The sequence below is a fragment of the Penicillium malachiteum genome (assembly GCF_028827825.1).
Source record: "Penicillium malachiteum strain IBT 17515 chromosome Unknown utg000004l:1.0-4883003.0:1.0-4884900.0, whole genome shotgun sequence".
Taxonomy (NCBI): Eukaryota; Fungi; Ascomycota; class Eurotiomycetes; order Eurotiales; family Aspergillaceae; genus Penicillium; species Penicillium malachiteum.
The window spans coordinates 4,019,908-4,047,794 of NW_026643097.1; the positions used below are offsets into that span (position 1 = coordinate 4,019,908).

At 46.8% G+C, this 27,887-nt stretch overlaps 8 protein-coding genes across 8 annotated transcripts; 5 read left to right on the forward strand and 3 right to left on the reverse strand.

Moving 5' to 3' along the window:
• Positions 1-316: 316 nt before the first annotated feature.
• N7483_009582 (uncharacterized protein) lies at positions 317-2,023 on the forward strand (the record flags this gene model as incomplete). Its single annotated transcript, XM_057093009.1, has 3 exons — positions 317-724; positions 792-822; positions 876-2,023. 3 exons carry the CDS (start codon positions 317-319, stop codon positions 2,021-2,023), a joined length of 1,587 nt encoding a protein of 528 aa, XP_056944183.1.
• A 607-nt stretch (positions 2,024-2,630) lies between these two features.
• Positions 2,631-3,404, forward strand: N7483_009583 (uncharacterized protein; the record flags this gene model as incomplete). The annotated part of the gene is made up of 3 exons (XM_057093010.1): positions 2,631-2,646; positions 2,704-3,057; positions 3,127-3,404. 3 exons carry the CDS (start codon positions 2,631-2,633, stop codon positions 3,402-3,404), a joined length of 648 nt encoding a protein of 215 aa, XP_056944184.1.
• A 367-nt stretch (positions 3,405-3,771) lies between these two features.
• Positions 3,772-8,413, reverse strand: N7483_009584 (uncharacterized protein; the record flags this gene model as incomplete). Its single annotated transcript, XM_057093011.1, has 5 exons — positions 3,772-6,394; positions 6,456-6,613; positions 6,997-7,950; positions 8,008-8,161; positions 8,211-8,413. Coding segments are annotated over 5 exons (4,092 nt in total), but the record flags the coding sequence as incomplete, so codon positions are not given.
• A 386-nt stretch (positions 8,414-8,799) lies between these two features.
• On the forward strand, positions 8,800-10,428 carry N7483_009585 (putative transcription factor Rap1; the record flags this gene model as incomplete). The annotated part of the gene is made up of 4 exons (XM_057093012.1): positions 8,800-8,907; positions 8,965-9,050; positions 9,107-9,347; positions 9,409-10,428. The coding sequence occupies 4 exons, from the start codon at positions 8,800-8,802 to the stop codon at positions 10,426-10,428; spliced, it is 1,455 nt and encodes a 484-aa protein (XP_056944186.1).
• A 683-nt stretch (positions 10,429-11,111) lies between these two features.
• Positions 11,112-11,930, reverse strand: N7483_009586 (chromo domain-containing protein; the record flags this gene model as incomplete). Its single annotated transcript, XM_057093013.1, has 5 exons — positions 11,112-11,415; positions 11,482-11,561; positions 11,612-11,654; positions 11,718-11,856; positions 11,924-11,930. 5 exons carry the CDS (start codon positions 11,928-11,930, stop codon positions 11,112-11,114), a joined length of 573 nt encoding a protein of 190 aa, XP_056944187.1.
• Positions 11,931-12,284: 354 nt separating this feature from the next.
• N7483_009587 (chaperonin-containing T-complex subunit CCT5) lies at positions 12,285-14,613 on the forward strand (the record flags this gene model as incomplete). Its single annotated transcript, XM_057093014.1, has 10 exons — positions 12,285-12,294; positions 12,474-12,522; positions 12,623-12,716; positions 12,770-12,853; positions 12,933-13,222; positions 13,283-13,931; positions 13,986-14,123; positions 14,188-14,368; positions 14,428-14,516; positions 14,569-14,613. 10 exons carry the CDS (start codon positions 12,285-12,287, stop codon positions 14,611-14,613), a joined length of 1,629 nt encoding a protein of 542 aa, XP_056944188.1.
• A 1,502-nt stretch (positions 14,614-16,115) lies between these two features.
• On the reverse strand, positions 16,116-16,310 carry N7483_009588 (uncharacterized protein; the record flags this gene model as incomplete). The annotated part of the gene is made up of 1 exon (XM_057093015.1): positions 16,116-16,310. The coding sequence occupies one exon, from the start codon at positions 16,308-16,310 to the stop codon at positions 16,116-16,118; it is 195 nt and encodes a 64-aa protein (XP_056944189.1).
• Positions 16,311-26,055: 9,745 nt separating this feature from the next.
• Positions 26,056-27,887, forward strand: N7483_009589 (uncharacterized protein; the record flags this gene model as incomplete). Its single annotated transcript, XM_057093016.1, has 2 exons — positions 26,056-26,149; positions 26,221-27,887. 2 exons carry the CDS (start codon positions 26,056-26,058, stop codon positions 27,885-27,887), a joined length of 1,761 nt encoding a protein of 586 aa, XP_056944190.1.

Consider the following 27,887-nt stretch of genomic DNA (forward strand, 5'->3'; position numbering starts at 1 on the left):
ATATTTCCTTGGTTATATCTATGAGTTAGCGTGATAGATACTAAACTGAGTTGACTAGTTGACTGCCAACTCAGATCGCCGGCAAATACGGCAGAAGGCCGGAGGACACCTTAGTAGCTATACGGGCAATCTTCGGCTCTCTTAGCGATCGTCCCACTTTAATAAACAAGTTTGATCTATTGAATGGAGGTATTAAATCCGAAGTGAGGGGAGAAGAGATAGTAGCTCTTCCGGTAAATAAAAGGTGCACCCCGGCCTTTTGAAATGGCTGTACTAGAATTGCTTTAACCTATAGAATGCTTGTTCAATTGCCAAAATGAAGGTAAAGACATTTCTAGTTGGACTCAATGTCGTTCAATTCACGGCCCTGGTATCAGCTGTGCCTCATGCACGAAGAGCCAATTCAAGTGGAATGACACACGCGGAAGAGATGTTCAACACAGCAATCGAATGGAATGATGGCTTCTGGGATGAAGACGCGGGATACTTGATTGCAGCAGCGAGCAATGATGGTCGCTATGACAGTCGTCATTCAGGCTGGTATGCTACTCAGCTGTTGGCCCGGAACGGACCTGGAGATGTTGCAAGAGCCATCCGTATCTTTGACAATCTCATCTCTGCTCAATACCTCAATCCTGAATGGCAATGGTACGGTGATTGGCAGGGGTCACCGTCACAGCCCTTACCTGGGACACCTGAATATGTCGATAGCATATACAATTCGGTATGTCACTCTGGTTGTTGACAATATCTCGGACTCGGACTGTCGTGAACTAACCAGAAAATCACAGTGGGATCCCAATATCCGCGATTTCGTCGGTTGTGCCTGGCTCATGGCTCTGAATGATTACGATCACCTCCTCCTGCGGAAACAGTCACCAAAGTTGAGAGCTCATTACACGTTGCTGCTAAGGGTGACCTTTACCGAGTTGGTGGCGTTGATGGAGACAATCTTTACCCATGTTATTCGAACCCGTGGTTGATGCGAACCATCCTGCAGAACTGGGTTGGTACACGTCTTGGTGACAAGAACTTGACCGATGCCAGTAACAAGTTTGCTCAAGAGTTCTATGATCTCTGGAGCCAGCACAACACTCTTTCCGAATTCAACTCTCCAACATATGCAGGTGTTTCCATGTGGGCACTGTCTCTCTGGAGTAAGTATTCGAGCGAGGATAGTTTGCTGAAGAAGTACGTGCCGGAGATCCTGACTACGACTTGGAACGATGTCTCTGATCTATATAATGCAAATCTTCGCAATTTGGCTGGTCCCTGGGACCGCACATATGGTTACAATATGAAAAAGTACACCTCGCTGGTCGCTGCCGTCATCTGGGGTGCTGTTGGACGTGCACATGCGCCATTCCCTAAGCAGACATCTGGGATGTACCATCAAGATGATTTTGCGTTTTACCCTCTCTTCGCACTCAGTATGCCTGAAATGTTGAAGTATTTGTCCGAGGAATCGAAATCGAAGTTCATCACATTCCCTGGCGAGCACTTCTTCACTGGGCAGGCTTACTCACCACCTTTTGATACATACCCTCGAAACATCACAACTTGGATGTCAGAGAATATTACCATTGGCGCCGAGACGGTTTCTGAAAGTGTGGTTGGAGGACCAGCTGAGAGCACTAGTGCTTTCAGTCCTGCCGTCATCCAGTGGGCTATCAATGATTACCAAGTTGGATGCATTTCACACTGGGTGACAGAGTCCTCAATCCATGCGGTGGCATCTCCAGGGTCCTTGAAACTCTCCTATCCCAACGTGACTGCATCGGATAGCCCAGTATCCTTCAACTTCTTGTTCAGTGGATTCGATATCCGTCATCCCAGCTTCAATGTTACCGGACTTGAGGGCCTGCCTAGCCTAGCTCTGAAGGTCGAGACAAATGCTGCTGATGACTATACTATTGTTTATGACACTGACCAAAGTGTCAATGATTTTATCTTCTACAATATCACCTATACTATGCCAGAGGGTTTTACTGAAGAGCCATACATCTCTCTCCAGGTTGTTTAAGTCGGTTTTACCTGTCAGATTCTTGAATGAATTATGATTTTCATTACTTTTCAAACATCATTTGATCAATTTTACCTCGCTGTCTACTACTAGTACAACTAGTAGCAGTATTGGTAGTACTCGTACTATGTAGTGCTACTAAGCTGGTAGTAACTGGGTACCGCAAACTTGAATATGTTCAAGTTCAAGCTAGAGTATTACTAGTAACATCAATGCCTTTAGAAAAAAAAATGGAAAAAGGATTCATTGATATATGTAATTCTTGTCATATTCAGAAAAATTGAGTTTAATTTGATAAATAATGCACAAAGAAGAGAAACCAGTACTGAGATCATATTGAAGCTATACCACGCACGGCCCAATCAGCCGTTCCCCGCGCCGCGTTATCACTTTGCTGCCTCCGATCCGCAACACTAATCATCGAATCTTCTCGTCTCACGCAATTGACGTCTACAAAACTCCCTGCACATATCAACCTCATCTGATCCGATTCTCATCATACCGAGTACGACAGAAGCAAACAAGTCGGTGTCACAACCCACCACTTCAACACGGGATATCCCCGTCCACATCTTTCATCCTCCCGCACCTACCCAGCAAAGAAACAATGTCGACATACGAAGGTAAGAAGTCACAAATTCATTCCCTTATATCAAGATCAACCACTAATATTCTTGTAGTTGAGCATGGCACTGCCGACCCTGCCACAGCCTCGACTAAAGCCCCTCGTCGTCGTCCTGATCTCTCTACCTTTTTCGCGACCCTGTCTGAAATCACACCTGACCCTGAACACCCTCAGCACCGTCCACATGCTGTCCCCGTACCTGGGGATGTGAGTGCAGCTTTCTACTCGCTCGCTGAGGCATTAAGAGTGATGCGCCAGGATTCTGCATCTGGCGACGCGGAAAGAGAGACAGAAGGCAATGCTGAGCTTGGAAACGATGATCTTCTCTCACAAATGATTCAAAATTTGTTAAGTGGAGCAGATATGCCACCCAGGGAGGTTGAGGGTGTGAGCGATGAGTTCTGTGATAGTAAGTTCATTGAGTGCGGTGTGCTACGTGGACTTTGTCTTGGAACATATGCTAATTGAATTGTTCTAGTGCTCGATCGCGTTCCTAAGTCCTCCCTTAAGCCTGATCAAGCTTGTCCCATTTGCAATAATCCTTTCTTGGAGGATGAGTTTCCTCTTGTTGTGAGATTGCCTTGTCACCCGACTCATATGTTTGATATGGAGTGTGTGAGACCTTGGTTGCGGCTGCGTGGAACTTGTCCACTTGACCGAGCGGACTTTGCTAAGCAGCTACGTGAGAAGGAAGAGGCTAGGAAGAAGCTTGTGGAGGAGGATGAAGAGGACGAATGGGATGGAATGTACGGTTAAGCGGATTTACATCGTTCTGTTGTGTTGGGGAGCTATGGAGTGTGGTTGGTTTAACACCTGCATTGAGGTTGAGCGTTGAGATAAGCGTGACGAATGAATGCATTATGTGGTTGATTACTCTAAGAAGTATTGTATGCATATTTCAACTTCTAGAAATAAATATTTCGTCATTTATCGAAACTGGAAGATTGGTCGAAGAAGTTGCGAGAAACTAGCCAGATCTAGTGATACAGTTTGTTAAGGTAGGTATCCCTGAACCAATTGACAGGTATCTAGGCTGATTGAATACAAGGAAAGCTTTTGTTTGTTTTGCGTTATTCAAGACAAGTCATAGATAGGTGAGATCAAAGCTTAACATTCGCTCCATCTAGTTTCCCTCTTTTGATTTGATAGCAAGTTTGCCAGCTTGATTAATCATAGCTTCATAGCCATTCTTCTCCAGAATGCCGCCATCATTACTCACAACCTCTCGAGCTTCCAATTCCTCAACAAGACGCTGGTTCTCGCGGTTGCCCTCCAACAGGAACTTCAAGCACATGACAGCATGTTCCTTGATGTAAGGGTTGTGTGCATCAAAGTTGGTGCAGCAAAGAATAGCCTCAACACCGCCATAGCGACGGATCTGTTCCTGAACTTCTGGGCATTTCCATACAAGAGATGAAAGAACCAGCACAACAAGTTTCTTAAGATTGCGCCACTCGAACTCTGAAGGGTCTTCGGTGATGGGTGGAGACTCTGGGCGTGAGTCGACGCTGCCAGCGACAGTGTCAATAGGGTCTGGGTCGCTGGGGTCGTAAGGCCGCTCAACTGCAACAGGGGCTGGAGACGATGGCTTGGACTGATCGTCTGGAGATGTGCTTCTGGGTGGAGGCGGAGGAGGAGGAGCAGATCCAAAGGGCATCGAGTTGAGTTGGCCCTTAGGAATACTAGCCTCAAGTTCCTTGACCAATGTTACCAAATCATAGACGATTTCCCATTTAACGAGGAGATTCTTCCAGTCATTGTTCTCGGTGAGCACAGCGAAGAATTCGAGGAACTGATAAACACCCTCGTAAACACGCTCCATGTCCCAAAGGTTAAGAGGGAAATCCTCAGGCAGGGCACGCTCTGCGCGGATCTGGCCTTGTAGATAGATCAAGGCACAGGTCTCGGGGATAATATTGCCACGGAAAATGGTGAAGATATACCGAACTGTGAGAATATCCACACGGCTCAGCGGCGCCGGCGTTCGTGGCACACTGTTTTTATTATTATTCTGTGAAGATCCTGAGACTGACGCTGGGGAGTATTTAGCTCGGAAGATGTGCGTGAGGATCTTGATCACGACTGCCTGAGCTGGAGAGATAATGTCCTTGGGCTGACCAAAATCAGAGTAAGCATGCGACATCAGTCCATTTTTGAGAACGGCTTCCATGATTTGGACCATCATCTTGAAATAAAGTTCATCATCAGGGAGATCCCAAGCGGCAATGAAGATCAACAGCTCGCGAAGTAGGTTGCGCCCAGTCTCCTGGGCAAGCAGGATGTGGCATCGGAGGGCCTGCATATTGCGTGACCCATTGCGCTCACCACCTTTGAGACCGAAACTGTCAACAATTCCTGCTTGCACAATCATAGGCAATGCTTCAATTTCAGCGGGACCAAGGACAAGAGGGATGTCAGTTAGCAGACCCCGCTGTTGATCACCGGGACGACCGCGGTAATCATCATCGTCTTCCTCGTCATCTACTTCCGCACCATCATCATGTCCATCGACATCATCGCCGTCATCATCCTCATCTCCTTCAATGCTGCCGTCTGCGTGTCCCTCTAAACTATGGGAATCTTCGTCGCCGACTGTTCCAGCATCTGCAGTGTCGTAATCCGCGTCGCCATCGCCCAAATGAGATGGTTCTTGAAGACGAGCCATTAATTCGTCTTTGGCTTCCTGCAAAGTCTCAGCTGCAGATTGTGATGAACGAGGCATGCTTATATCCTCATCCGTCACTGCTGCATCCACAGCGTAATCATTGACCTCCGGTAAGTCAGCCCAGCATAAACGAGGGAACCCTGCAGTCAGGCTACGATCAATAGTGAGAATAGTTTTCTTTTTGGCGGGTTCATGCTCCTCTTCCTCAGGCAAGGCAGGTGGCAGCTCACGGGCCCTATCTTGGAGGTCTGACCATCCATCTACCTTTGCCCCCAGGATTGAGGTCAAGGCCGCACGTATGTACTTGACTTGCTCGGGATCTCTGCCCATTTCTTGGATATCAGTAAGGTCTCGTCCCAGGATTTTCTCCATGTGGTCCTTGATGTTCGCCAAAAGCAGCATTGCAGCTTCCTCCTTGATCGTAGAAGGCTCGCGTGGGAACTTCGCAATGGTTTCAAGTAGTAGATCTTCGGCAGTTTGATCATAAAGCGCTCGAATGGGCGGGTTGATTACACGTTCGCCAATTTTCACAACTGGCGCAACACCCTCGGCCCGAGCAGCTGGGTCCAGCGCATCCTTGGGTTTGATGATATTTGTGTCGGCAGTCGAATGGTATCCAAAAAGATCCAGCCAAAGAACCATTTTCCGCTGTTCGTTGTGCATAATGAAGTTATGCAGGTATTGTAGACATGTGATCAGCAACCTTTTGTAGAGATTGACCACTTTTTGCCACCGTTCCTCGTTTCGGGCATTAGTCTCGCCATCAAATCCCCTCGCTGTCACTCGCACGCAGGTATCAATCAAGGCGAGAATTCGCTGGTCGAACCCTTTGGCAGCCGCAAGATTCTGTGCCTTCTTAGTTGTAGCAAGCAGATTTCGCGCAATTGTGCATAGATCATTCAAACGTTCGATATCCTTGACTAACGAGAAATAGTTGTACGCAATCAGGTTCGACGACGAATGTTCATATGTGGCGGCAGGACTCTTCCATGCAAAGGACTGCGACTCGAGGACAGGAATCGCCTTAGTGAGGACGTCCGTAAGGCCCTGCCAGATGTCCGGTGACATGCCAAGGTTGTGTCTAATATTCAGAGTCATTAGATAATGAATTTTTCATCCCAAGGTCAAAGCACACTACATACCGAACCTCACTTTCCTGGTGTGTCTTGTAGAGTATTTGCTTTCCAGCAGCAAGCATATGCTCGAGACGTTTGTCATCAATCATGCCCCGGGTCTCATAATGGCTTAAGGTCCCGGCCAATATGACTTTGAGCATGAGCTCCGCTGGGGTACATGATGGCTTCGGGTCGGCCATTTTGCCGTCGAAAGAAATGTGCGAAGACTGCAATAATTGCCAACAAAGACTCTGGTGGGATGGAACTTGAATAATGAAACAAAATTGACCATGTTCTTCGCGACCGCCAAACTCACCGCCTGCGGGGAAATCCACCTTGGCAAAACACTAGTCCCGCTCAAGACTAGCGTAGACCTAGGGTTCCAGCTGTATACTACGGAGTTGAAGGTTGAAACGGACGACTTGGAGTAGCATATGTGCCTATTTAAGTATATAATAAGTGTCTCCCGTTATTCACTGGGTTCAAAAGAGATATCCACAATTTAGCATTGTAAAGTCAGGGAACTTTATGCTCAACCTGCCATTTAAATGCAATTTTTTCGTCGTACTGACATCCCGATCGCATCTCGCAGATTATTCCAAAAACCAAGGTCATAAATATTGTCGACTTCCTTCATGCTGTGGACCGGTCTCCATCGTGAGTCAATTGGAACTTCTCCACTGAAATTGTAAAGCACGCGATTAGAATCCGGTGCTAAAACGTACCCCTCCATGGGCGGATCGCAATCAGTAACCAAAATCTGATCGCTCTGCACCGGCCAAGGTTGGTCGCCGAGGTCAGTATACGGAGGCGCATTTTCGATTTGATCTCTTTTGGCTTTGAAGACAAACCCATCTTCAACATCGTCTTTCAGGTCTGACCATTTAGCGCTCTCATTTGTCGTCGTACCAGCCCAGATGAGGTAGGTATGGTAAACCAAGAAGGCTGCCGCCAGCGGCGCCGTCATCAGCATGAGCAATGTCACAGTGCCAATTTTTGTGTCGGCAGTGATGACAAGGGCCCAAACATGGAAATATCCAGTCCAAGCCTCCATAGCTACCAGTCCTTCTGCCGTCACCCGCGTTTCGAGTGTTTGGCAGAGAAGCCCATAGCCGACTAGCGTACCGTAACTCAACAATACAGTCAATGAGAGCAGCAGCGATAGAAAATAGACATAATTATTGGCTCCAACGCAATTCATCAACCAGACGCAATGATGATCGAGTCGGGAAACACAGCCTTTGCAAATGTTACAATGCTTGCTTCGGGGTGGCTTTGGAAGATCACAGGTGCGGCAGTTGTGTCCAGGATGGAAAAGTATCCGGTCATATGGATAACGCTTCATCTCTTGGTCGTGGTTCTCCGGTGTGATGAATGATTTGGTAGTCACACACTTGTAAAGCAGTATATAAGGTAGAATGACTACCGCAGGAACCCATGGTTTGTGTACACTCGACAAGCGTGGCCAAGCTGGTGGAAGAAAAACACTCTCTCCTATTAAAAGCAGGCCCAAGAAAAAGATCTAAGATATCATGTCAAAAAAATGCGTTTTGAGAGAGTCTCTGGTGAGAAGACTTACAAGGATGATTGGATGATTTTCGTTCAAAATATAGCTCCCTGTCTTGGTCCATACACGCATAAAGCGCCCATCAAGAAGGCGGGAATCAATGAAGGCAACCCCATTGGGAATATGTACCCATAGGACTCGATACAAGAATGCAATTGGAGTTTTCCTAAAGCGCTATGAGCGACTGTCAATTCATAAGTGCTTTCTGATCTTACCTAAATGCTGGCAGTCTTCCAAAAAGTGCAATAAAAACAAATACTGAGATACCCACAATCGTCAGCGCAACGATACGAATGACGCCCATTTCGGTACCAAGTACGGGCTCCAGAGTACGGAGTACTGCCCGGGCGCTGATCACAGATTTGGATGGGTTAGATGTTTTCAAGACTGCAAGAACATCCCAGTAACGCAGGTCTCCACTAAATTATTGATTTCACGTCTCATTCTCATCGATCACGAAAATCGGATGTGTTTTGATCAGTGGTGTTGACTTGACTAAGGTTGTTGTTTCCCGGCGCGGTTTATTGCCTGGGCGGTCACGTGGTATCATCACAATATACCCGCCTGGCGTATCTACAGCTAACATCCACCTGAGATACTCCACCTTCAACCTCACTTTTGCATCACGAATCTTACAGGATCCAACCCAACAAGACGAATTTCTGATTGCGTCAAAGGTCATTTTCATTACTTGAAATGTGCTTCAAATAGCTTGACAAGTGACAATAGCGTAGCTCATTGTGAAAAGGCAAATTCGCTTCACGTTTCCAGATTTAACCCCTCCAACTTCACTCAAAGTTCAGCATGGCAAGTCCAACTCAGCGTATGGTCTTGAACACCCTCTTCGGTGGCACAAGATTCTGGGTCTCATACAATGTGCCTCAGCGCACCAGATTCAAAGAAATGATTGAGGTATGTATGCCTCGGTATTTGATATAATTCACGCAAGTGACGCTAATATGGTTATAGGAACATGGTGGTATCGTTGTGCTCTTGGAGACACATGCAAATGTCAAACTGGTCGATCACACAAAGAAGAATCTGCCCTCAGACGTGTAGGTTACCCATCCTGTCCAAAATAGATGTACGAGGCTCCTAACGATTCCTTCAGATATTCTTATCAATATGTAGAACGCTCTGTCCGTAACGGAAAGCTCGAAAATCTGGAAGATCATCGGGCTGGTCCCTCTGCCCAGCGACCGATGGGCGCATCACACATACCCCAAAAAAGGACCAGAACAGAATTTACCTTGAAAGATGATCAAATTCTCTTTGATTACTTAAATCCCTATGAATTGGTAGAGAATGCACCAATTAGTGGCCACAGGATCTACCAAGCGCTAGCTGAAAAGGTATGCATTAATGATATTTAGCTCGATGCCCCACGTTGTCCCACTAATACTAGGTCTACAGTTTCCTCAGCATACATATCAGTCATGGCGCAATCGGTATCTCAAAAGTCTACGTGGGAGACCTCGACCCGGAGGTGGAGAGCCAAGGTCAGACGTGTTGGATGAAATCGACCAGTCACGACCAAGTTCCACAACGGCAAATGAAAGGGCACCTAGTGCGAAGGAACCCAAGGTGGCAGAACCAGAGCCAAAGCGTCGATCAACTTCAGATCTGACACGCAATCCTGAGGTATCCGTTGAAATAATAACCTCCAGAGCACCCAAGGGACGGCCAGATACACCAAGTAACTCCAAAAGCAAGCGCGAGAGGCCTGTTGACTCGCCCTCACGTCGGCGCCGCGACTCAGGGCCACCATCCGCAAAAAAGGCGATCCTAATGACACCCGAAGCAATCAACTCCATTGTTCGAACTATTTCGAACCCCCGACCAAATCAGCACAAATCTCCATCAAAATCTCCATCAAAAGCTTGTCTACCCCCAGTTGATTCCGAGACACGGTCACCCTCTACAACCTCACAATCTCACAAGAAACAACCCAGCCAGCCGAAACCTGACACTGCTACTCATCCCACACCAACGCCAAACTCACCCACACTAATTCAAAGTTTCTTTATAGCATTGAAGGAACAAGGAGATATTGTTATTGACCCTCTATTTTCTGAGCTGCCACTTCCTGAAGTGAGCTCAGAATCAGAGGTTGAAGAGACTGATCAGGAAGACACAGATTTGGACACCTGGATTGATTCTCAGCTTTCACGAGGAATAGAATTGGCAACCGTGGGCGAGGTATTACGACGTACTAGTATGAATCCAGAATACGCCAAGCCTGTGCTGGACCGCTGTGTTGCGGGGGAAGGGATTCCAAATGATATGCCCGGTGTATGGTCAGCAGAAGACGACAAAAAGCTCGATGGAGCCGATGGGCGTGATATCCAAGCCTTGATTGACAAACATGGCAACGACTCGGTCAACGCTAGGTGGGAATACCTTCATTTTGCTCGCAAGCAAGGTATCCTGTGATTTAGTGAAGCAGTCTTAAGGGTGAATGAAAGGATCAAAAAAAGATGTGTAGATTACATGAAATTAGCCTAGTCGCATCCTAATAACATTGGTTCATGGATACAGCTCAAGTGAGACGAGGCAAAAAGAGAGGCTGAACGAAGACATGAGCACGTAAAATCAAGGGCCCCATAAAAATCAAGATACTCTCAAGTGCTGACCGTGTGAGTATCCCAAGAAAAACATATGTGCCACCGAGTCTCTGGTCCTACCATGGACATCGGCGTTGAAAATGTCAAAAGAAACAGGAGAAAAAAAAGAAACCAAGACTCCAACTCCAAACAAGCTCCCTTGAGAGAAAAGAAAACTGATCCAACGATGCTATCTTTCAAAGATTTCTGCTGTTGGACTTCAACCTGGAGTGAATGGGCGAAGCGACCTGTCTAGCCGTCCTTGAAGACCCTAAATAACGATCAGTGACTGGGTTTTATTGTCAATATTCCACAGACTTACAAGTGTTGTTCATAGAACTTGAGCATCTAAATAGCGCATTAGTGTCTGCAAACCAGAAACAGAGCCAATGGTGACGAACCTTCATGGGACATTTTTCATAACAGGTCTCGATGGAGATCTTTGATTTTTTGCCATTGGTCCACAACAACAAAGCATAAAGACCACCGGTCTCGGGGTCGCGAATGATAGTGTCAACTGTATCCAATTCCTTGTCCCAGTTGTCGCCTCGGGGGGACCCAGTTGCTCTCGGCCTCAGCATCACTGGTATCTTCGGTCAATGCCGGGGTTTCGGAAGTAGTGGTTCGGGGAGCAGACTTTCGGCGCTTCTTGGGTTCAGCCGCTGGAGTTAAGGTCGGTTGTTCTTCCTCCTTTGGCTCATTCATTGACTTGCGCTTGCGGCCTGGACCCGCCTTCGGGATGGGCTTGAGGGAAGGCTTCTTAGGTCGGCCACCGATCTTCTTGTAGTAAGCTTTCACCGCATCGCTGGCACCCTCCCTAAATAACATTGTAAGCATTGCACAATTTCCGACAATATGATCAATCACTCATCTGTGTACTTACTTCAAGCCTTCCTCGGGCTCATAAGTCATATCTTCCTTCTTTTCATATCCTTTCCACTTCACAAGAAGCAAGAGCGAACCCTAATGGCGAGTTAGCGCAATCGACGCTGGATTTCCACCTAAGAACATACATCATCCAGGAAGTCATGGCCGGTGATCTTCTCAACGACGTAGCTAATTGAGAAAGGCTAATCAGATTAATTGGTCATGTTGAACAAACAGCCGCGGGCAACTCACACACCCTCCTCATCATCGTCATCGCCGTCATTGGATTCGTCACTGTTCTCCTCAACTGGTTCATCCTTGAGGGGCTCTTCCTGAGCAGTAATGTAAGGAACGTCACCAGCTTCCTCATCGGAAATATCCTCAACGGCAGCTAGTTGAGGGGGTTGAATTAGCAAGTGCGCCGCGCGGTGCGATCAAACACGGATTATAAGACTTACGCGGCATATCGGCTTTGAAAGGAGTGAGTTTTAGCAGATGGGAAAACAGTTTGGCGGCAAGAGGCACAAGCCTCAACAGATATTGAAAAAGAGAGTAACGATTGGCGCGCGCAACAGGAAGCTATGAGAGTGAGAACTTTCGGGGAGCGCGTGGAGAGCTGAAGGCGGACAGTCCAACACTAAACCCAATTAGGCGACCCGAATTTAATTTGCAGGAGGCATTTCACCGAGCTTCGATTTCCCCCTCCGCATTCTTACGATCAACGTCAATAGTTCTATTGATATTTGTGCTTTCTTTTTCCACATTTTCCTTTTATTAACCCCTGGTTGATCCCCTACCAGAGGGCAGTCTTCCGTCAAAATGGCGATGCGTATGTTCACACTTATCCATTTGGCTCCTCCTTACCTCCCGAGATGCCCCTCATTATTTGTGATGATGACTGACCGTTTCTTTTGATACCCATAGAGCTTGATCTTTCTCAAGGTATAAATTATTCGATTGGGGAATATCTTTGTATCAGGAACACAGCGCGCTGATACCCAACTATAGCTTCGGTGTTGAAGGATGAGCAGGGCCGTCCATTTATTGTCGTTCGCGAGTACGTCGTCCTATGATATATGCATCATCCTACATCGAGCAATTGCGACCAGATATTTTGAGAAATGATGGATTTGAAGCTGACAGAGGAATCTTTCCAGCCAAGGCAAGAAGAAGAGACAACATGGTACCGAGGCCGTGAAGTCACACATTGTGGCCGCTAAGACCGTTGCCAACATTGTCAAGACTTCTCTGGTATGCATACCGATACTTCGTCAATCTGTCCAAGTTCTTATATTTCGTCATAGGGTCCCCGTGGATTGGACAAGATTCTTATTTCCCCCGATGGCGATATTACTGTCACCAACGATGGTGCAACCATTCTCGGCCAGGTCTGCTTCCCTCCCCCGACCCCTTTTCATACCAACCAACCCCTGTCTTGTCAAGTGCTCATACAAATTGAAATGATAGATGGAGATCACAAACAACGTTGCCAAGTTGCTCGTCGAGCTCTCGAAATCGCAGGATGAGGAAATCGGTGACGGCACAACTGGTGTCGTGGTGTTGGCAGCGGCCATGCTGGAGCAGGCTTCGGACTTGATTGATAAGGGAATCCACCCCATTCGGATAGCCGACGGTTACGACCAAGCCTGTGAGATTGCTCTCGCCGAGCTTGACAGAATCAGTGACGAGATCCCCTTCACCAAGGAAGACACCTCCAACCTGCTCAAGGTTGCCAAGACCAGTTTGGGCAGCAAGATGTACGCACGCCCGCTTCATCTCTCTCGAATGCTTTGTGCATTCCGCTAATTTATTTATAGTGTTTCCAAGTCCCACGACCAGTTCGCCAAGATTGCCGTCGATGCTGTGCTTTCTGTTGCTGACCTCCAGCGTAAAGATGTTGACTTTGAATTGATCAAGGTGGATGGAAAGGTCGGTGGTTCCCTTGAGGACTCCCTACTGGTTAAGGGTGTTATCGTGGACAAGGATTTCTCCCACCCTCAGATGCCCGATGAGGTCCTGGACGCCAAGCTGGCCATTTTGACCTGCCCATTCGAGCCCCCCAAGCCCAAGACCAAGCACAAGCTTGACATCACTTCAGTCGAGGAGTTCAAGAAGCTCCAGGATTACGAGCACGAGAAGTTCACAGAGATGATTCAGAAGCTTAAGGACTCAGGGGCCAACCTGGTTATCTGTCAGTGGGGTTTCGACGACGAGGCCAACCACTTGCTCCTCCAAAACAAGCTTCCTGCCGTCCGGTGGGTCGGTGGTCCCGAGATTGAACTGATTGCTATTGCTACAAATGGCCGCATCGTGCCTCGCTTCGAGGATCTGACCGCGGAGAAGCTGGGTACTGCTGGCCGTGTCCGTGAGATGACTTTCGGTACCACAAGAGAGAAGATGCTTGTTATCGAAGACTGTGCCAACAGCCGTGCGGTCACTGTTTTCATTCGTGGTAGCAACAAGATGGTATGACATTGATGATATTACAATATAATTTGCATTAACTAACCAAACCTGCAGATCATTGATGAGGCCAAGCGTTCACTACACGATGCCCTGTGTGTGGTGCGCAACTTGGTTCGTGACAACCGTGTTGTTTACGGTGGTGGTGCTGCTGAGATTGCTTGCTCTATTGCTGTTGAAGATGCTGCTGTCAAGGTTCGTGAAGCTTTCTCATTGTATACTGCTTAGTCCCGCCAAACTAATTCCTCTCAACCTACAGAGCCCCGGTATTGAGCAGTACGCCATGCGTGCCTTCGCTGATGCCTTGGATGCCGTTCCCTTGGCCCTGTCTGAGAACTCTGGTTTGAGCCCTATTGAGACTCTCGCCTCTGTCAAGTCCCGCCAGGTCAAGGAGAAGAACACTCGTCTCGGTGTTGACTGCATGATGACCGGTACCAACGGTAAGCAACCCATATTATTGAAATTCTCTATCTCAGCCACTAATATATTACATTCATAGACATGAGAGAGCACTTTGCCATTGATCCCTTGATTGGCAAGCGCCAGCAACTTCTGCTGGCTACCCAGCTTTGCCGCATGGTTCTCAAGGTAATCCTTACAACTCTACGTCCCTCTACTTCATATACTAACGTGTATCCAGATCAACAATGTCATTATCTCTGGTGACGAAGACGCTGAATTTTAGGTTACCCGCAAATAGTCCTAATGCTTGATAGATAGCACCGGGGTTTAACATCTGGTGCGTCGGCTCAAAACAAAAAAAGATGATTATTGTTGGACTCCTATGTAGAAAATGGTCCCTTACATAGAGCATTCTAAGTTGCAATGAGAAAAAAAAGACTTATGACGATCAACCGGTGTACAACTTCCAAGGTTTTCTCTACGCGGTATAATAAGCAGCACCTGGGCAATGGACCAGATCATACTAGAACCTAGTACTAGGTAACCTACATAGTAAAAACTAAGGAGAAGAAAAGAAACAAATCGAGACTACCTAGCACAATCCAGCAGATTAGATCTCCGCGCCTTTCCCTTATCTTACATACTAACACCATGTAGCATCTAGATTTAGTTGGATACGAATCTTGGAAGTTTCGAAGCGCTGACATCTGGATGGTCTCGTGTGACTTCCACCTACTACTCACAGTGGGCTGCCTTTGTACGCCTCCCCGAATTAAAAATCAATATTTTCGTGTCAGATATCCCGCATTCCTATTATCTACATACTTACACAAGAACAAGCCTACGTGGGGGTCGTGTTCCCATGTGCAACTACATACCAGGTAGACCTAGGTATCCGAGAACGTTCACGAGGATGCTCAACGCCTAATATGTCGAGGAACGACATATGTCAATGTACTACATCCTTCCCACCCTCCATCACATACTATATCGACGTGGCCGCAGCTGCAAAGATTGCCAGTGACTTTGTTTATGACGTATAGAAATCTCTAAAAAGCAACCAAATAGTCTTGTGAGGATTTGAGTGATGCTTGTGTTACTTCGAAAACGAGGTGCAAGAGCTCATATGGATTCCAAAAATGATTTTCATCTAATAGCTCATACCAGTCTATTCTTTCATACTAGCTTCACATGCTTTAGATCTAATATCCTTGCCCGGACCCCGTGGGGGTCTTCCGTGAGAAATAGCTAACTAAAGGGGGTACCTGCTTCTAAATGAGGATGACAAAATGTTATTGCTTGTAAAGAACAGATATGAGGTAATCTGTATCACTATAATCCAGAGTAACTTCAGATAGGTGATGAAGATCCATCTCAACGTCTCCAGTAACAGATGCAGAAGAAGATTCAAACACTCAGTGTCTGACAAGATGTACCGGTCTCAGAAGCTTGATACTTTGTACTGCCTGCGCTTCACGGGTATCCATAAATTATTGAGTTGTATCCAATAGAGAGCCTATGGGAGTAGGTGGAATGTTGTTAATGAATAAAGAGTCTGTTGACCCGAACGCCCAAATCGTAATATCTGGATAGGCAACGCAAGAAATATTTAATGGTACTCTCTTGCTCGGAATCCGAAGACTCTCTATTGCAACGATAAATATGTGTTTCAAGTTGTGCCAAGTGCAAAGGTCATATCTCTCAAGTGCTCTTATCGAACCACTCACTGTCCGAAATCTTCAGACTCTATTAAGAGCTGCAGGACTGAATATGGCCTAGAGAAAGTTACACAGCCTGTGGAAGTCGGACCCCAGTTCCCCGCGACTCGTGGTCCACAGAGTTTTGAATCTTGCAATCACTGCGGCTCACTGGTTTTCGATTCCCTTGTCCTTCTTCCTGGTATTTTTTGCTTGGCGTCGAAAATGTGGCAGCTTCTGTGAAACTGTTCCATTGGTCTAGATCGGAGTTGTATGCATCCATATTTCGCTGTGGAAATATAGACTGTTTTGGGCCTTCTGTTGCCTTATCTCCTGATTCATACCTCCCAGTGAAATGGCTGAATAACTTGAAACCGATCTAGATCTGCCTAGAGCGATCGGGGAGTTTCAAAGTTTGAATGAGAACCCATCAAACTTGAAGTAAGCAAGCCATGAATCCGACACTAGTATATGTCAATTCAGTTCATATCCCGAAATATCAATACTCCATGGTATATCCATCCTGCAGTTTCGATCCGTCCAAGGTTCAGGTTAGTAACAGTATTGCGAAATCATGAAATAACATTCGAATGCATCGATCTATTTGCATAATTGAAGGGTAAGGCTGCCTCTTCTCACGTGGAAATTATCATATCTACCGCGCAATAATCATCTGTAGCTGCAGCTCTATCCAGCACGCAATGCCAAGGATAGATATACGTCGGCAAGAGCGGATCGAATAAAAGCAACCCATAATCCGTAATAGGGCGGATTAGGAAAAACAATATGCACGGAATGCAGCCGATGGCTGGCGCCATGAGCAATGTCAGCTTGAGCATTTGCATAACGCATTAAGAATAGACTTGGATTGAAGCTCCGGCATCGGTCCAGATGCAAACCCATCACTCCGGTGTGACGGCATTGGCAGGTACGGGGCAAATCTGATCTGGTGAGCTTTTTTTCTCGTACCCGTACCCAAGGTGAGATTAAAATAATGTAAAACCTGGTTCTCCGATAGTCGTAGTTCTGAGTATAGGGTGGAGTGAACTGCATTTGTGGCTTGCTAGCCTGCTGCGATCTAGATGCTAGAACGATGTCGGGCCGTAAAAGAGGTGGGCGCATGTATGGTCTCTGCATGTTTGAAATTTCCAATAGAACCACCAGGACTGGAATCATTTTGTTTCTATTCTTGACTCGGCTTTCCTGGTAGTCGACATAGCCGCGCTGCTCTGGGAGCTTCCCTTTTTGGGTGTGCTGGCAACACAAACCATGGGGTTCAGATGACCCGATAGATGTCGTGTAAATCCTGTGTTTGGTGAGACAGGAGGATCAACAGTGCAGCAAAGAAAAGAAAAGAAAAGAAAAATCAAAGCCATGGTCTGGCCCGCACCATTTCTTCTGGCCTAAAGGTACAAAATGGGGGATTCGGTCATCAGCCTCATCAGTGCCCACTCCCTTTTGCTCACATGGACAGAGCTATTGACGTGGCTTCGATTCGTTCGCGAGAATAAAGGTCTCGGGTCTTAGGGAAATCCCTTCGTGATTCTCGTGATGGTGAAATGTAAGCTGGTAACGAGACCATCAGCTTCGTCTACTTTTGAACGTTTGAGATTGTTGTCACTCATCGGGCTTCCATCTATACCGCTTTTTCGGGGGATTGTTGTGTTCGTCACACGACGGCCAGCGAACCTGTCAACTGTCAACACATCATAAACCTAGCCAGTTCGCTAAAATGCTCGTACTATGACATCAATGATCATCGTCTGTTTTTGGCACATTGATTTGCCCGGTCGCCTTTGATATAGACTCCGGAGACTCGCGGCAAAGTAGGCTGTGTTTATCCATCTGGTACCTGAGCATGTATGTAATCGTATTCTGCTATGACAATACCTATTCTATGTGGTAAATTTCGATCAGACTATTCTAGATTTTTTGAACCTATCGTATCAACTTGGTACTCTTGATGGTTGATTGCCCAGGTGGTTTATTTTGGGCTGCAAACTTGGGGTGAAAGACTTCCAATGCAGATCACTCTTTAAGGGACGATGATGCCTGAGCCCGTACCCGGGGACTCCGTAGACTCCAAAGAAATGTTTAGATAATAACTATTTTATTAAAATGATAGTACTGGCTAATAATCTATGGCTTTAGTAGAAGATGTCAGGGTACATACTAGTATACCCGTGGACATATACTACTAGATTAGTCTCATCTACTATTCCGTACTCTAGTACAAGCTAGCATTTCCAACGATTTTTTTTAAATTAGGATATGTGCATCGTACCCAGAAATTTATAGGCAGTGATAGGCCACCACTGGCATGAACCTCCACTGTTTCATCTATGACTCGGATGCAACCGATTTTGCGGGGATCACTGGAAACCTGAACCTCCATGTAGGCAAGCGGTCCGCAATGCCCAGTTAGGTATATACAACCTTCAGATGATAGGATCAATCTCATGATGAAAGATTCAAGTTATATCTTTGAATGAAAGTATCCCAGTCATATTACACAGGTCAACTGAAATCCTCCAAAGCCATATCACATATCACAAACTTCAAGTCCATGATTGGCGGGAAAATAACCTGATCCCGAAAGCCTCAAACTACAAAGCGCCCGAATGCCGTCCACCCGTCAAAGAAATGAAGCATAAAGTGTAAAGAGCCTAGATATCATTCATGAATGGTTCATATCTCAAATCCTCAGCGCCTAAAAGCATGACGACCGACCGAGCAGGTCACGCAGACCATCTTCATACGCGGGGCACAGACAACTTTCAGGCCCCTGGCGAGTGACAGTGGAGCACTCTAAACCGATCGACCAGGGGTGATGGTCTAGATTCTCGATGCTATCAGTCCTCCTGACCATGAGAAGTCTCTCAGTCATAAGTCAAACAAAGCGCCACGCAGCGCCAGATCAGCCACGATCACACCGAGAATCGCCGGATCGTGCACGATCCGGACCCCCTTTGATCTGGAGCCGCTGCACCCGGCCAATACGAGAATGAACACATACTAAAAAAGCAAAGAGACAAGTCAGAAAGCGATGACTCCCAATTTGATGTTGATGCACATGGCTAAATCGATCGCATGTTCGTTTCTGGTAGAATGTTATTGGTGGATTATGTTTGGGCGCTGATGAACAGGGGTGATCTGTTATCGCTCCAAACAAAAGCAATTCATAGACCCCTGACCTTAACTCGAGCTTGTACGGAGTAAGTCTGGAGTCATCTGACCACTCTGATTAGGATCTCTTGGGGCAACGTGGTCAAGAAAGAAAGGAGTTTATTTCAAACTGGCGGCTGTTTTATTTTGGTGTCCAGGTGGTCATCCGAACTCCTTAACTTTCTTGATACGGTAGAAGGGGCCCGTTTTAGAAGCATACAATATGGATCAGGTGACTTTTTCTTTGCTATGTACGGAGTACAATGACTGAATGTACGAAGTATGGGGTATATGCATCTGTAACTCGTACATGACTAAATACACCGAGTGATTAAGTCGAATTAGGTCAATTTCATCCAAATTGGATTCATCGTACCCTCGCATCGATCTCAAATAGTGATGACGAGGTGGCGGCGAGTATGCTGAAAGAGGAACAAAAGATTCGCCTGAGAAAGTACTCCGTGCAAAAATGATGTAGAACATTTGAACAGACTCAGTGCTTACTTTAGCCTTGATTGTGGGTCCATGGCTTGTACTCCACAAAATGGAAAGGCATGCCAGGGTTCCCAAATGCCTGGTACAGCCCTGGAGATCTGCAGAGGCGAAGGGAGCTCGATAAACTCACATATTTTTGTACACATGCCTAAAACAAGGGGAACTTGCATCTTCAAATGTTGATGGTTCTGCATTCAAGACCAGTCCAGACCCTCTATTGGAATTCAGGCGGGACTGTATTCTGTATAGCGTACACCTAGGTACTAACAGGGATCTGAGTTGGTGGCATTTGAGACCGTTATTAAACATTTGAACAGGTATCAGAATGGAAGGTTTCTTGAACTAGCTTTCACTTGACCAGATTCAATCACCGCAATGCATGGGTGGTTTATTCATTGATGGAGCTGTGTGACGTGTGATCTATTAACTGAGAAGGGGGCATGAATACACTCGAAGTGAGGAAGCAAAATTGAGCTGTAAGAAGTACGACTAGCTAGGTTTCTATTGAGGAAGATTTGCAGACTCCTAAAGTGTTAAAGATTGACGGTGTCCCACATTCGACTGGACTGCAGGGCGGGAAACCCAGGTGCCCCATCTCTGGGTTTCAAGTTTCAAACTTGTTTAAGATGATAGACAGGTTTTACCTAGGTAGTCGCTTACAAGCTCCAGACTCTCCATATTTGACACTTCAAATAATGCTTGAAAGTACCCCATGCATATCAATAATCCCTGGCTCGGACATAATGCATAGTACATATACATACATAGTAGCGTTGCAATCAACCTTGGAATACTATCATTAAACTTGAACAAACTTGAACAATATTACCTTTTCATCTCAAACAAATTAAGATAAAAGTAATCTTAAAGCATCTAAAACTAGTCACTGGAATGAAGATTTGAATGCAGATTGACTTTATCACTCACCTGACCCTATAAATCTAGAAACTATGTCCGGATTCCACTCCCGCACTCCCCGATACAAACATCCCTTGCTTTAACGAATCACCGACTCGGACAATTCCATACTCCTTTCTTCCCACTTTTTTGTACTTTTTGAATATCTTGCGGGAGCCGCAAAAATACCACCGTTGGACTTTTGTTCTGCAACCCTCTTACTTAACTACTTTTTCGGTCTCGCAGCAGCTTCGTGGCTCACAGGATGTGCCGGGGCAGGCGGGCCGAAGGTAGGGCGGTTACGATCTGGAATGTGATTTGCCTTTCTGACTTGATGTGTGATACAAGGAAGAGAGCTTTGGAACCGTTTCCTCCTACCCCTGTGCATATCACCACGGCTTAATTTGATTCTCGGTGTTTATACGTCGGAGTTCGATAGCCGGTCATCTAGCCAAACGTGAACAACCCGCATTAAGCGGTTATCTCTCACGGAAACCTGAAGAATTTTGCTTTTTCGCCTGATTTGCTACTATTTAGTTAGGATCAGCAACTAATTTAGATCAAGAATATCACTGATTAGGAAACTTTCACTTTATCACATTTGGATTATATGTTCTATCCGATGGTTTGTCAAAGACAGGCTTAAAGTGATTCAGATGTCGTGTTCTCCGATTCTAGTTTCTCAACATAGTACTCCGTACTAGCTAATTGAATTTCATTTCTCCCCTTTCTTTCAGTAATTGGATCATGGTTTATGGTATTTTGCACCTTACGCCAGCCACATACTCAAATAATGAAACCTCATGGAAGTCGATGATCGACATCAGTCTATTTACGCACGCCCAAAAATGGGAGAGGGCAATCAACATCCCCCATGCATGGCTTTGCACAGTGAGATCATCATATTGAAGAGGCCGAGGATACAGTAGGACATGGCAACTTGAACATAGTTCGTCGGTATGTAAATATCGACCGGTAATTTCCCTGGAAGCCCCAAATTCCGGGGATATCAATATGGTCGGCAGCTGACATGGGGAACCCTGGTCCATTCATTGGATCTGACCGGTAACTGTCATCACAGCCGCTTTGCCTCACACTCCAGCCCCAGAAAAACAAGACTCATAATGCCGAATGGAGTTCCGTCGCCCCTGTCAGTACGAAAGTACCAAACCGAGACGCAAAATGCAATAAATTTCCCTGGTATGAAAGGTAATGAGTACGTCACCGTCACAAGCCCCTGCCGAGGGCGGTTCCCCGTCATGTGATATGCTCTCGTGACCTTGCCACTGGTTTCGATCCATTTCAAAGCCTGCAATTTACCTGGTTACAATAGTCAGTATTATCCGTACTGTATACCCCATGTTGCAGTACAGATACCCTAGCTTGATCGACGGCGAGCCCGAACTTGAAGCGCGCTCCGAGGCGACCTTGTCCCGGTCAGCTGTTCTCCTGGCCCCATCTCCCTCCTGATCCACGCCTCGGCCGCCATGCATCGCCGGCTGAACGCCGGCATTTCATGGCGGCTCCTGTCATTTCCCATTATAGTTCACCTGTATACTTTCGTCGATGACCTTTCATTGTTTAGGGGGTAAATTCGGCCAAAAAAAGGACCCACAATTCGGACCTCGGTATTTTTTTCCTATTCTTCAATGTATTTTCCTTTTTCTAGAGCCTCGGTAATAATTCTTTTTAATGTGAAAACAGCCACTTTTTTGATGATATTATTCCACGGGATGAGTTCCTGATAATATTGAAACTATGTACCGTGTTAGGTGAGATAAACCCCGGAAATGCAAGTCCGTGGGGCATTAAATTGGGGAGAGCTTCAGATCATTGGTGGAACCACATCAGGTCCAGGAAATCGGTCTCCACGGAATTTCCAGTTTTCAGATCGCCACTGCTGGTACCACCCGAAAATACTTCAAGTAAGACTGAGACAAAAATAAATTAACTGCTTCAGAATCGAATAAGTTGTAAGATCATCAATAATATCTTCAAGGGAGGACCACCCTTCTAGATGACCATCAGAAATGATAGATAGCCGTTGTGCAAAGTTGTCAAGAGCGGGTCAGGAGTGATCCCAGCAAACCCAAAGGCTGCACGAGCGGGCCTCGAAAAAAGAAAATGCTTTGCATAAAATGCTGTAGGTGATATTGGCATGTCATACATCCACAGGGAATAGTCCTGTCACCAGCAGAGATGTTTCAATGATCTTGTCGAATCAGAAGATGAGGTGAGGCTTTGGGAATTGGGGGTATACCCCATATTTTTGATGACTGTATTTCTCCTCCCCGGGTACAGTAATCTTCCTTCAGACTGTCACAGTGTAGACCTTGTAGCTATTGAGTATGCTGGCCTGGACAGCTACTGATAGCAAACGACCAACGACATCTGGAGCTCCAGCTTGTTGGGTGCCTAAGTGGAGCCCGGTGGATTTCATTTTTTTGCCTCTTAGACTGACCGACTGTTAGGAAGTATGCAATCCCCGCAATTTGATGTTTACTGTTGCCCCCACACCCTGGTCCACCCCCAGATGATCAACAAATCCATGGACAAAAGGTTAATGACAATCAGAGGACAAAGAAAAGCCAGTTCGCAGATGATGGCTTCACACTTCCGAGGCGACAACGATTCCGCTGTTTCTCGTTTGACGTGAAATATCACATGATGGATGAAACGTGCATCTTGTGCAACTAAGCCCCGACGGCGCGTCACAGTGAAGTCGATCGGTCTGCATCTTCCAATCTCTCAGGTTGAATGGGATTTTCCATAAGTGGAGACCAATAATGATATTAATAATAATCTTCTATGTACGGAGTCAATCTCCGCCAGTCCGAACCTCCCTAGGTAAGGGCGCTAATCTGGGCCCCGTGGACAACCCGCTTGCTCCTCTCGGGAAATGAGGGGAGAGTGAGGCAGACAGAGCAAGCGAAAGGCTCTCTCTTACTCTCATTATCTCTATCGAGACAGGTCCACTCCGAGGCCCGATCTTTGAATGTAGCATGCTGATCCTTTCCCCCATTTGAGATGACTTCGCCCTCGATGCCAGCGGGCAGACTCGTGACTAGGACGGGCTGTGACACTAGGACTGCCGTGTTCTGCTAGAAGTTCATCGTCGTCCAGGATGTGGCATCTCGGAAGATAAGGACACAAAGGGGCGGTAAGAGCCTTTCTGACTGATTTTCTTTTTTTTTGGCTCATTTCCCCTTTTTTTTGACCTTCTGGCTGACCAAAAGTCTATCCCACCTGATGCCTGTCGAACGAAGAAAAAAAGACTAAAGACTAATCTGAAGAATTAGGTATCTCGAAATAGACCCCCAAGAAAAGAAAGAGACATCTCTACAATGAAACCTATAATCCTGATCTCACGTAGTAAAGTAAGAATGAAATAAGCGCCGTTCAGGTGTATTGAGATGAAAACAAACAGGGGAGTTACTGCGTGATTGACGGAAGTATTGAACTGGTTCCCCGGTATGTAGTCTAGCCTGGGAGTTAATCGATCGGCCATCCCTTCCTCTCGAATACTGGGAGCCCAGGTGCGTAGATTGGTATTTCCTGGCCGGTATGTTTCCCCAGAACATAACTTCAAAATCCAGGAATCAAAATATTTCATTCAAACGAGTACCACACCATCACCTGGGGCTGAAAGGGTTTCGCCCCCTCCAATTCCGACAAGGGATGTTGGTTGAGAAGTCCACGACCCCAGGATTTGGTCTGTTGACCATCAACGTGGCTTGAAGATCTTGAGTCAGTCAGAATTAAGAACGGGATAAAGGGAAAACACCAAAAAAAGGCAGATCTTGGCCGTTACCTATGGTACATTGGAAGTAAAGGATCCGTGACGAGATTAGTTTAACCGCGACACCGATACCTATCAGTTGGCAAGTCAGCCGGCTCTTGATCTAGTTAGGCGGCCAATAGCTGGTGGTGCGACAGTTCATCAGTCAGTAGGCCTTCTATCAAGTAAATTGCAGTGGCGAGGACTGGATTCGATTCGACGACTGGTGGCGTGCAAAGCAATCAAGTGCTTTAGAGAAGTTATCTCGTCTAGAATATTTTCCCGGGAAAAACAAAATGTATACCGGATTTGACCAGTCTCTTTTTTTTGATGGCTTTTTTACTTTCTCTTTCATTTTTTTTTACCTATTATTGATGGCTTTTTAGTCCTAGCATCACAATAAGCAACATCATCATCCCTGATTGTTTCGCCCGACAGGTCACAGGCTCAAAGGAATTTTTTTCTCTGTCTGATGGACACCCTTGGAAGCTGACAATGTATCATTCTTTCTCTATGATCTCTATCACTTTGGAACTTGTATACATTGAATTTCCTCTCTATTATTCCTTACAACCTTACAAATCAATGGGTCCAGGTGGAAGTTCCGGAAACAGACCGGTATTGTAAATTAAGTGAGAATACTGTAAGTTACAAGAAGACGGGGATATCGGGAATGAGAGATGATTGGGTACTCTTCAGGTACCGGGGTAAGACCGGGATTACCGTGAACAGATCAAGTACCGACCATGTCACTGGCCACTGTAGGACCCCGTGATGCGACTGAATTTTTTCTCTTCACCGACTCCACTTGGGCTACTGGGTCTCGGTCTTTTTGGGTCTTTGGTGTCTCTTTGGTCGTTTAGGCCCAGTGGTGTATTAGTACTTGTAATTTTACCAGTAAATTTTACCTAAATGACAAAATACCAAAAATTCTCTTATATTTTAATTATTCAATATTAGGAATATTATGATGATTATGGCTTTCTAAGAGGGGGTTTGGGTCATTTTTCGATTTTTATTCGATTTTTCGATTTTTCGATTTTTTTTTAATTTCTAATTTTCGATTTTCCTTTTTTTCCTTTTTTTTTGTATTTTCGATTTTCCGAATTTCCCATTTTCAGTTTTTTTATATTTTCCAATTTTCCCCCTCTTCCAACTCCACTCCACAGGTGCCGCCCCCGTCATTCTTATTATCGTTCCGACAGCCCTTCCTCTCCTCCCTTTCTCTCTTCCTACCCGTCTTCAACCATCCTTTTCAACACCCCAGATCCCCAGGAAACGCATCAATCCCTCTTTCGACGCGTTCCACCCCACGCCTACCGCCAGGAACTCTCCGCAACCTTCTGCTCCTGCTTCCAACGCGACTTCCAACTCTCGAAGATCGCTACCCCGAAATTGAATTTTCTCGACTAGTCTCACGATATTGGAATCCTAGTCCGGAGCCATTCGATTGCAGCTTCCTGACTGAATTCCTGATTGATTGACTCGCTCCAATATCCCGCGCAGCCCAGACTCGAGTTTTTGAAAAACCCCCGTTCTACCGAACCCACAACTTTTTCGAGACATCTTTCACCCGGTTTCCAACCGCCGTACGACCACTCTCGGGGAAGACGGCGACCCCGGAACACCATTCTTTGTTCATCTTCTGACCGCAGCCCTGGCGCTCTCGAATTCTAACTGTGGCGTCGCTACTATGCCTTTAACAACCCCCGTTTTGACGGTGGACGCCGATAATATCCATAAGGTGGACACTGCAAATGCTCAAAGTCTTCATGGCATGTGGATGGGTGAGTTGAAATACCAAATATGCAAATCTCGTTGTGATTGATAGTTCGGCTAACCTCCAATTCTTACTTAGTCTTCTCAAAATGTGCCGACTACATGGACCAGGGCCGTCGGCTCGAGAATCTGAGCTGGCGCCTGTGGACCCGTGAGACCTTCTGCGTTGAGCCCGAAAACTCTAAGAGTGCCGCCATGCTCGCCAAGTTACGTTCCGATGCCGGGGATTTGCCGGAGCTCTCCGCCAGTGTTGAGTCGGCCGCATCCGATCAAGCTGAGCGCATTGAGGCTCACATCAAACGTCCCAAGTTTTCCGATTACCGCCCTGCTGTGGTTCGTGAGGACTCATTGGCTAGCCTTGGTCGAGGAAAGGAGAAGCACATCACATCTCTGGATCTCGAGCGCATGGTTCTCAACATTAAGGAACGAAAGAATCTCGAACCAATTCCCACTCCCGAGCACGCTGCTCCTGTCGTCGATATCACTCCTCGCCCATCTACTCCAACCCCAACTCCTCCCTCAGTTTCGACAGTTTCGACAGCTAGACAGGTCCCGGTCTTCCCTCGTCCTACTTGCAAGCTCCGCGAGTCAACTGAATCTTGCTCGACTACTGCGCCCGAAGGCAATGAAAGTGATGGGGCACAAATGGATGGATCTGACACTAGCGTCTCTTCCTCTGGTGTTCTTCCTGCCTGTGCAGAATTGATCAAGTCGCCTAGCATTATCCGTGGTTTCTCCCCATCCTTAATCTCATCATCCTACCGTTCGCAGCCCAAGCTCTCGATCGAGGCCAGCCCGTCCCGTTCGACTACGCAATTGAAACCCTCGGCACTAAAGAAGAAGGGAGGCATGTTTACTTTGGGAGGATCCTCTGGTGACGACGACGAGAGCTCATTTGAGGAGCGCATGGTCGTAAAGCCGACACAGGAGAACCCGACCAGTGGATTACTACGACCTGCGACTAGTAATCCTACTCCATCTAAGAAGGTCGCCTCATTCAGTGACGAAGTTGCATTCCGCCCCAAGAGCCCCAGCCACCTCGACGAAGACGCCATTGAAACAGACGACGAGGTCTCCGAGAGCGCGATCGAGGATGACGAGGATTCGGATTGGGAGGACTCCGTCACCGAGAGCGGCAAATCTAGCGTGGACGATCGACCAGAGCTATTCCAACGAGTGGATTCTAGACCGAACCTGGTTTCGCGACGATCTCTTCTTACTATGATGATGCACCAGCCAAGCAACATGAGGCAAGGGAACGCATTCCGGTCCAGTCCTGCGCTGCAGCGCTCCCGCTTGACATCACCCAACGGCCCGTCCATTCCCGCCTCGCCCCCAGAGAACGATGATGAAAGCCTGACTATGCGTAAACCCGATGTTCCCCGATCAAAACCCATCATCATGAAGCCTCCGCCTCCACAATCGGTCGCTCATTCGCCGCGCACCACTCGCCGCAACATGCTTGCGACCGAGTTGACCGAGTCTCTCCGTCGACACCTTCTCTGGGAGCGCCAACAGAAGAGCGCAACCGCCAATGCTTTCCTGAAGCGACGACACACCGCCCATGATGTGAAGAACCTTCAAGAATATCCAGGACCAAAGGGACCCCATCGACTCCCCGGTGCCGGTACATCTGCTTCAGGCGAGGGCAATCACGCTCGGGATAAGGACCTCGCTAAGAATGGCTCCTGGACCAACTATGCGACCGATTATGGCCCATGGGAATACCATGCCAAGGGATGGTAA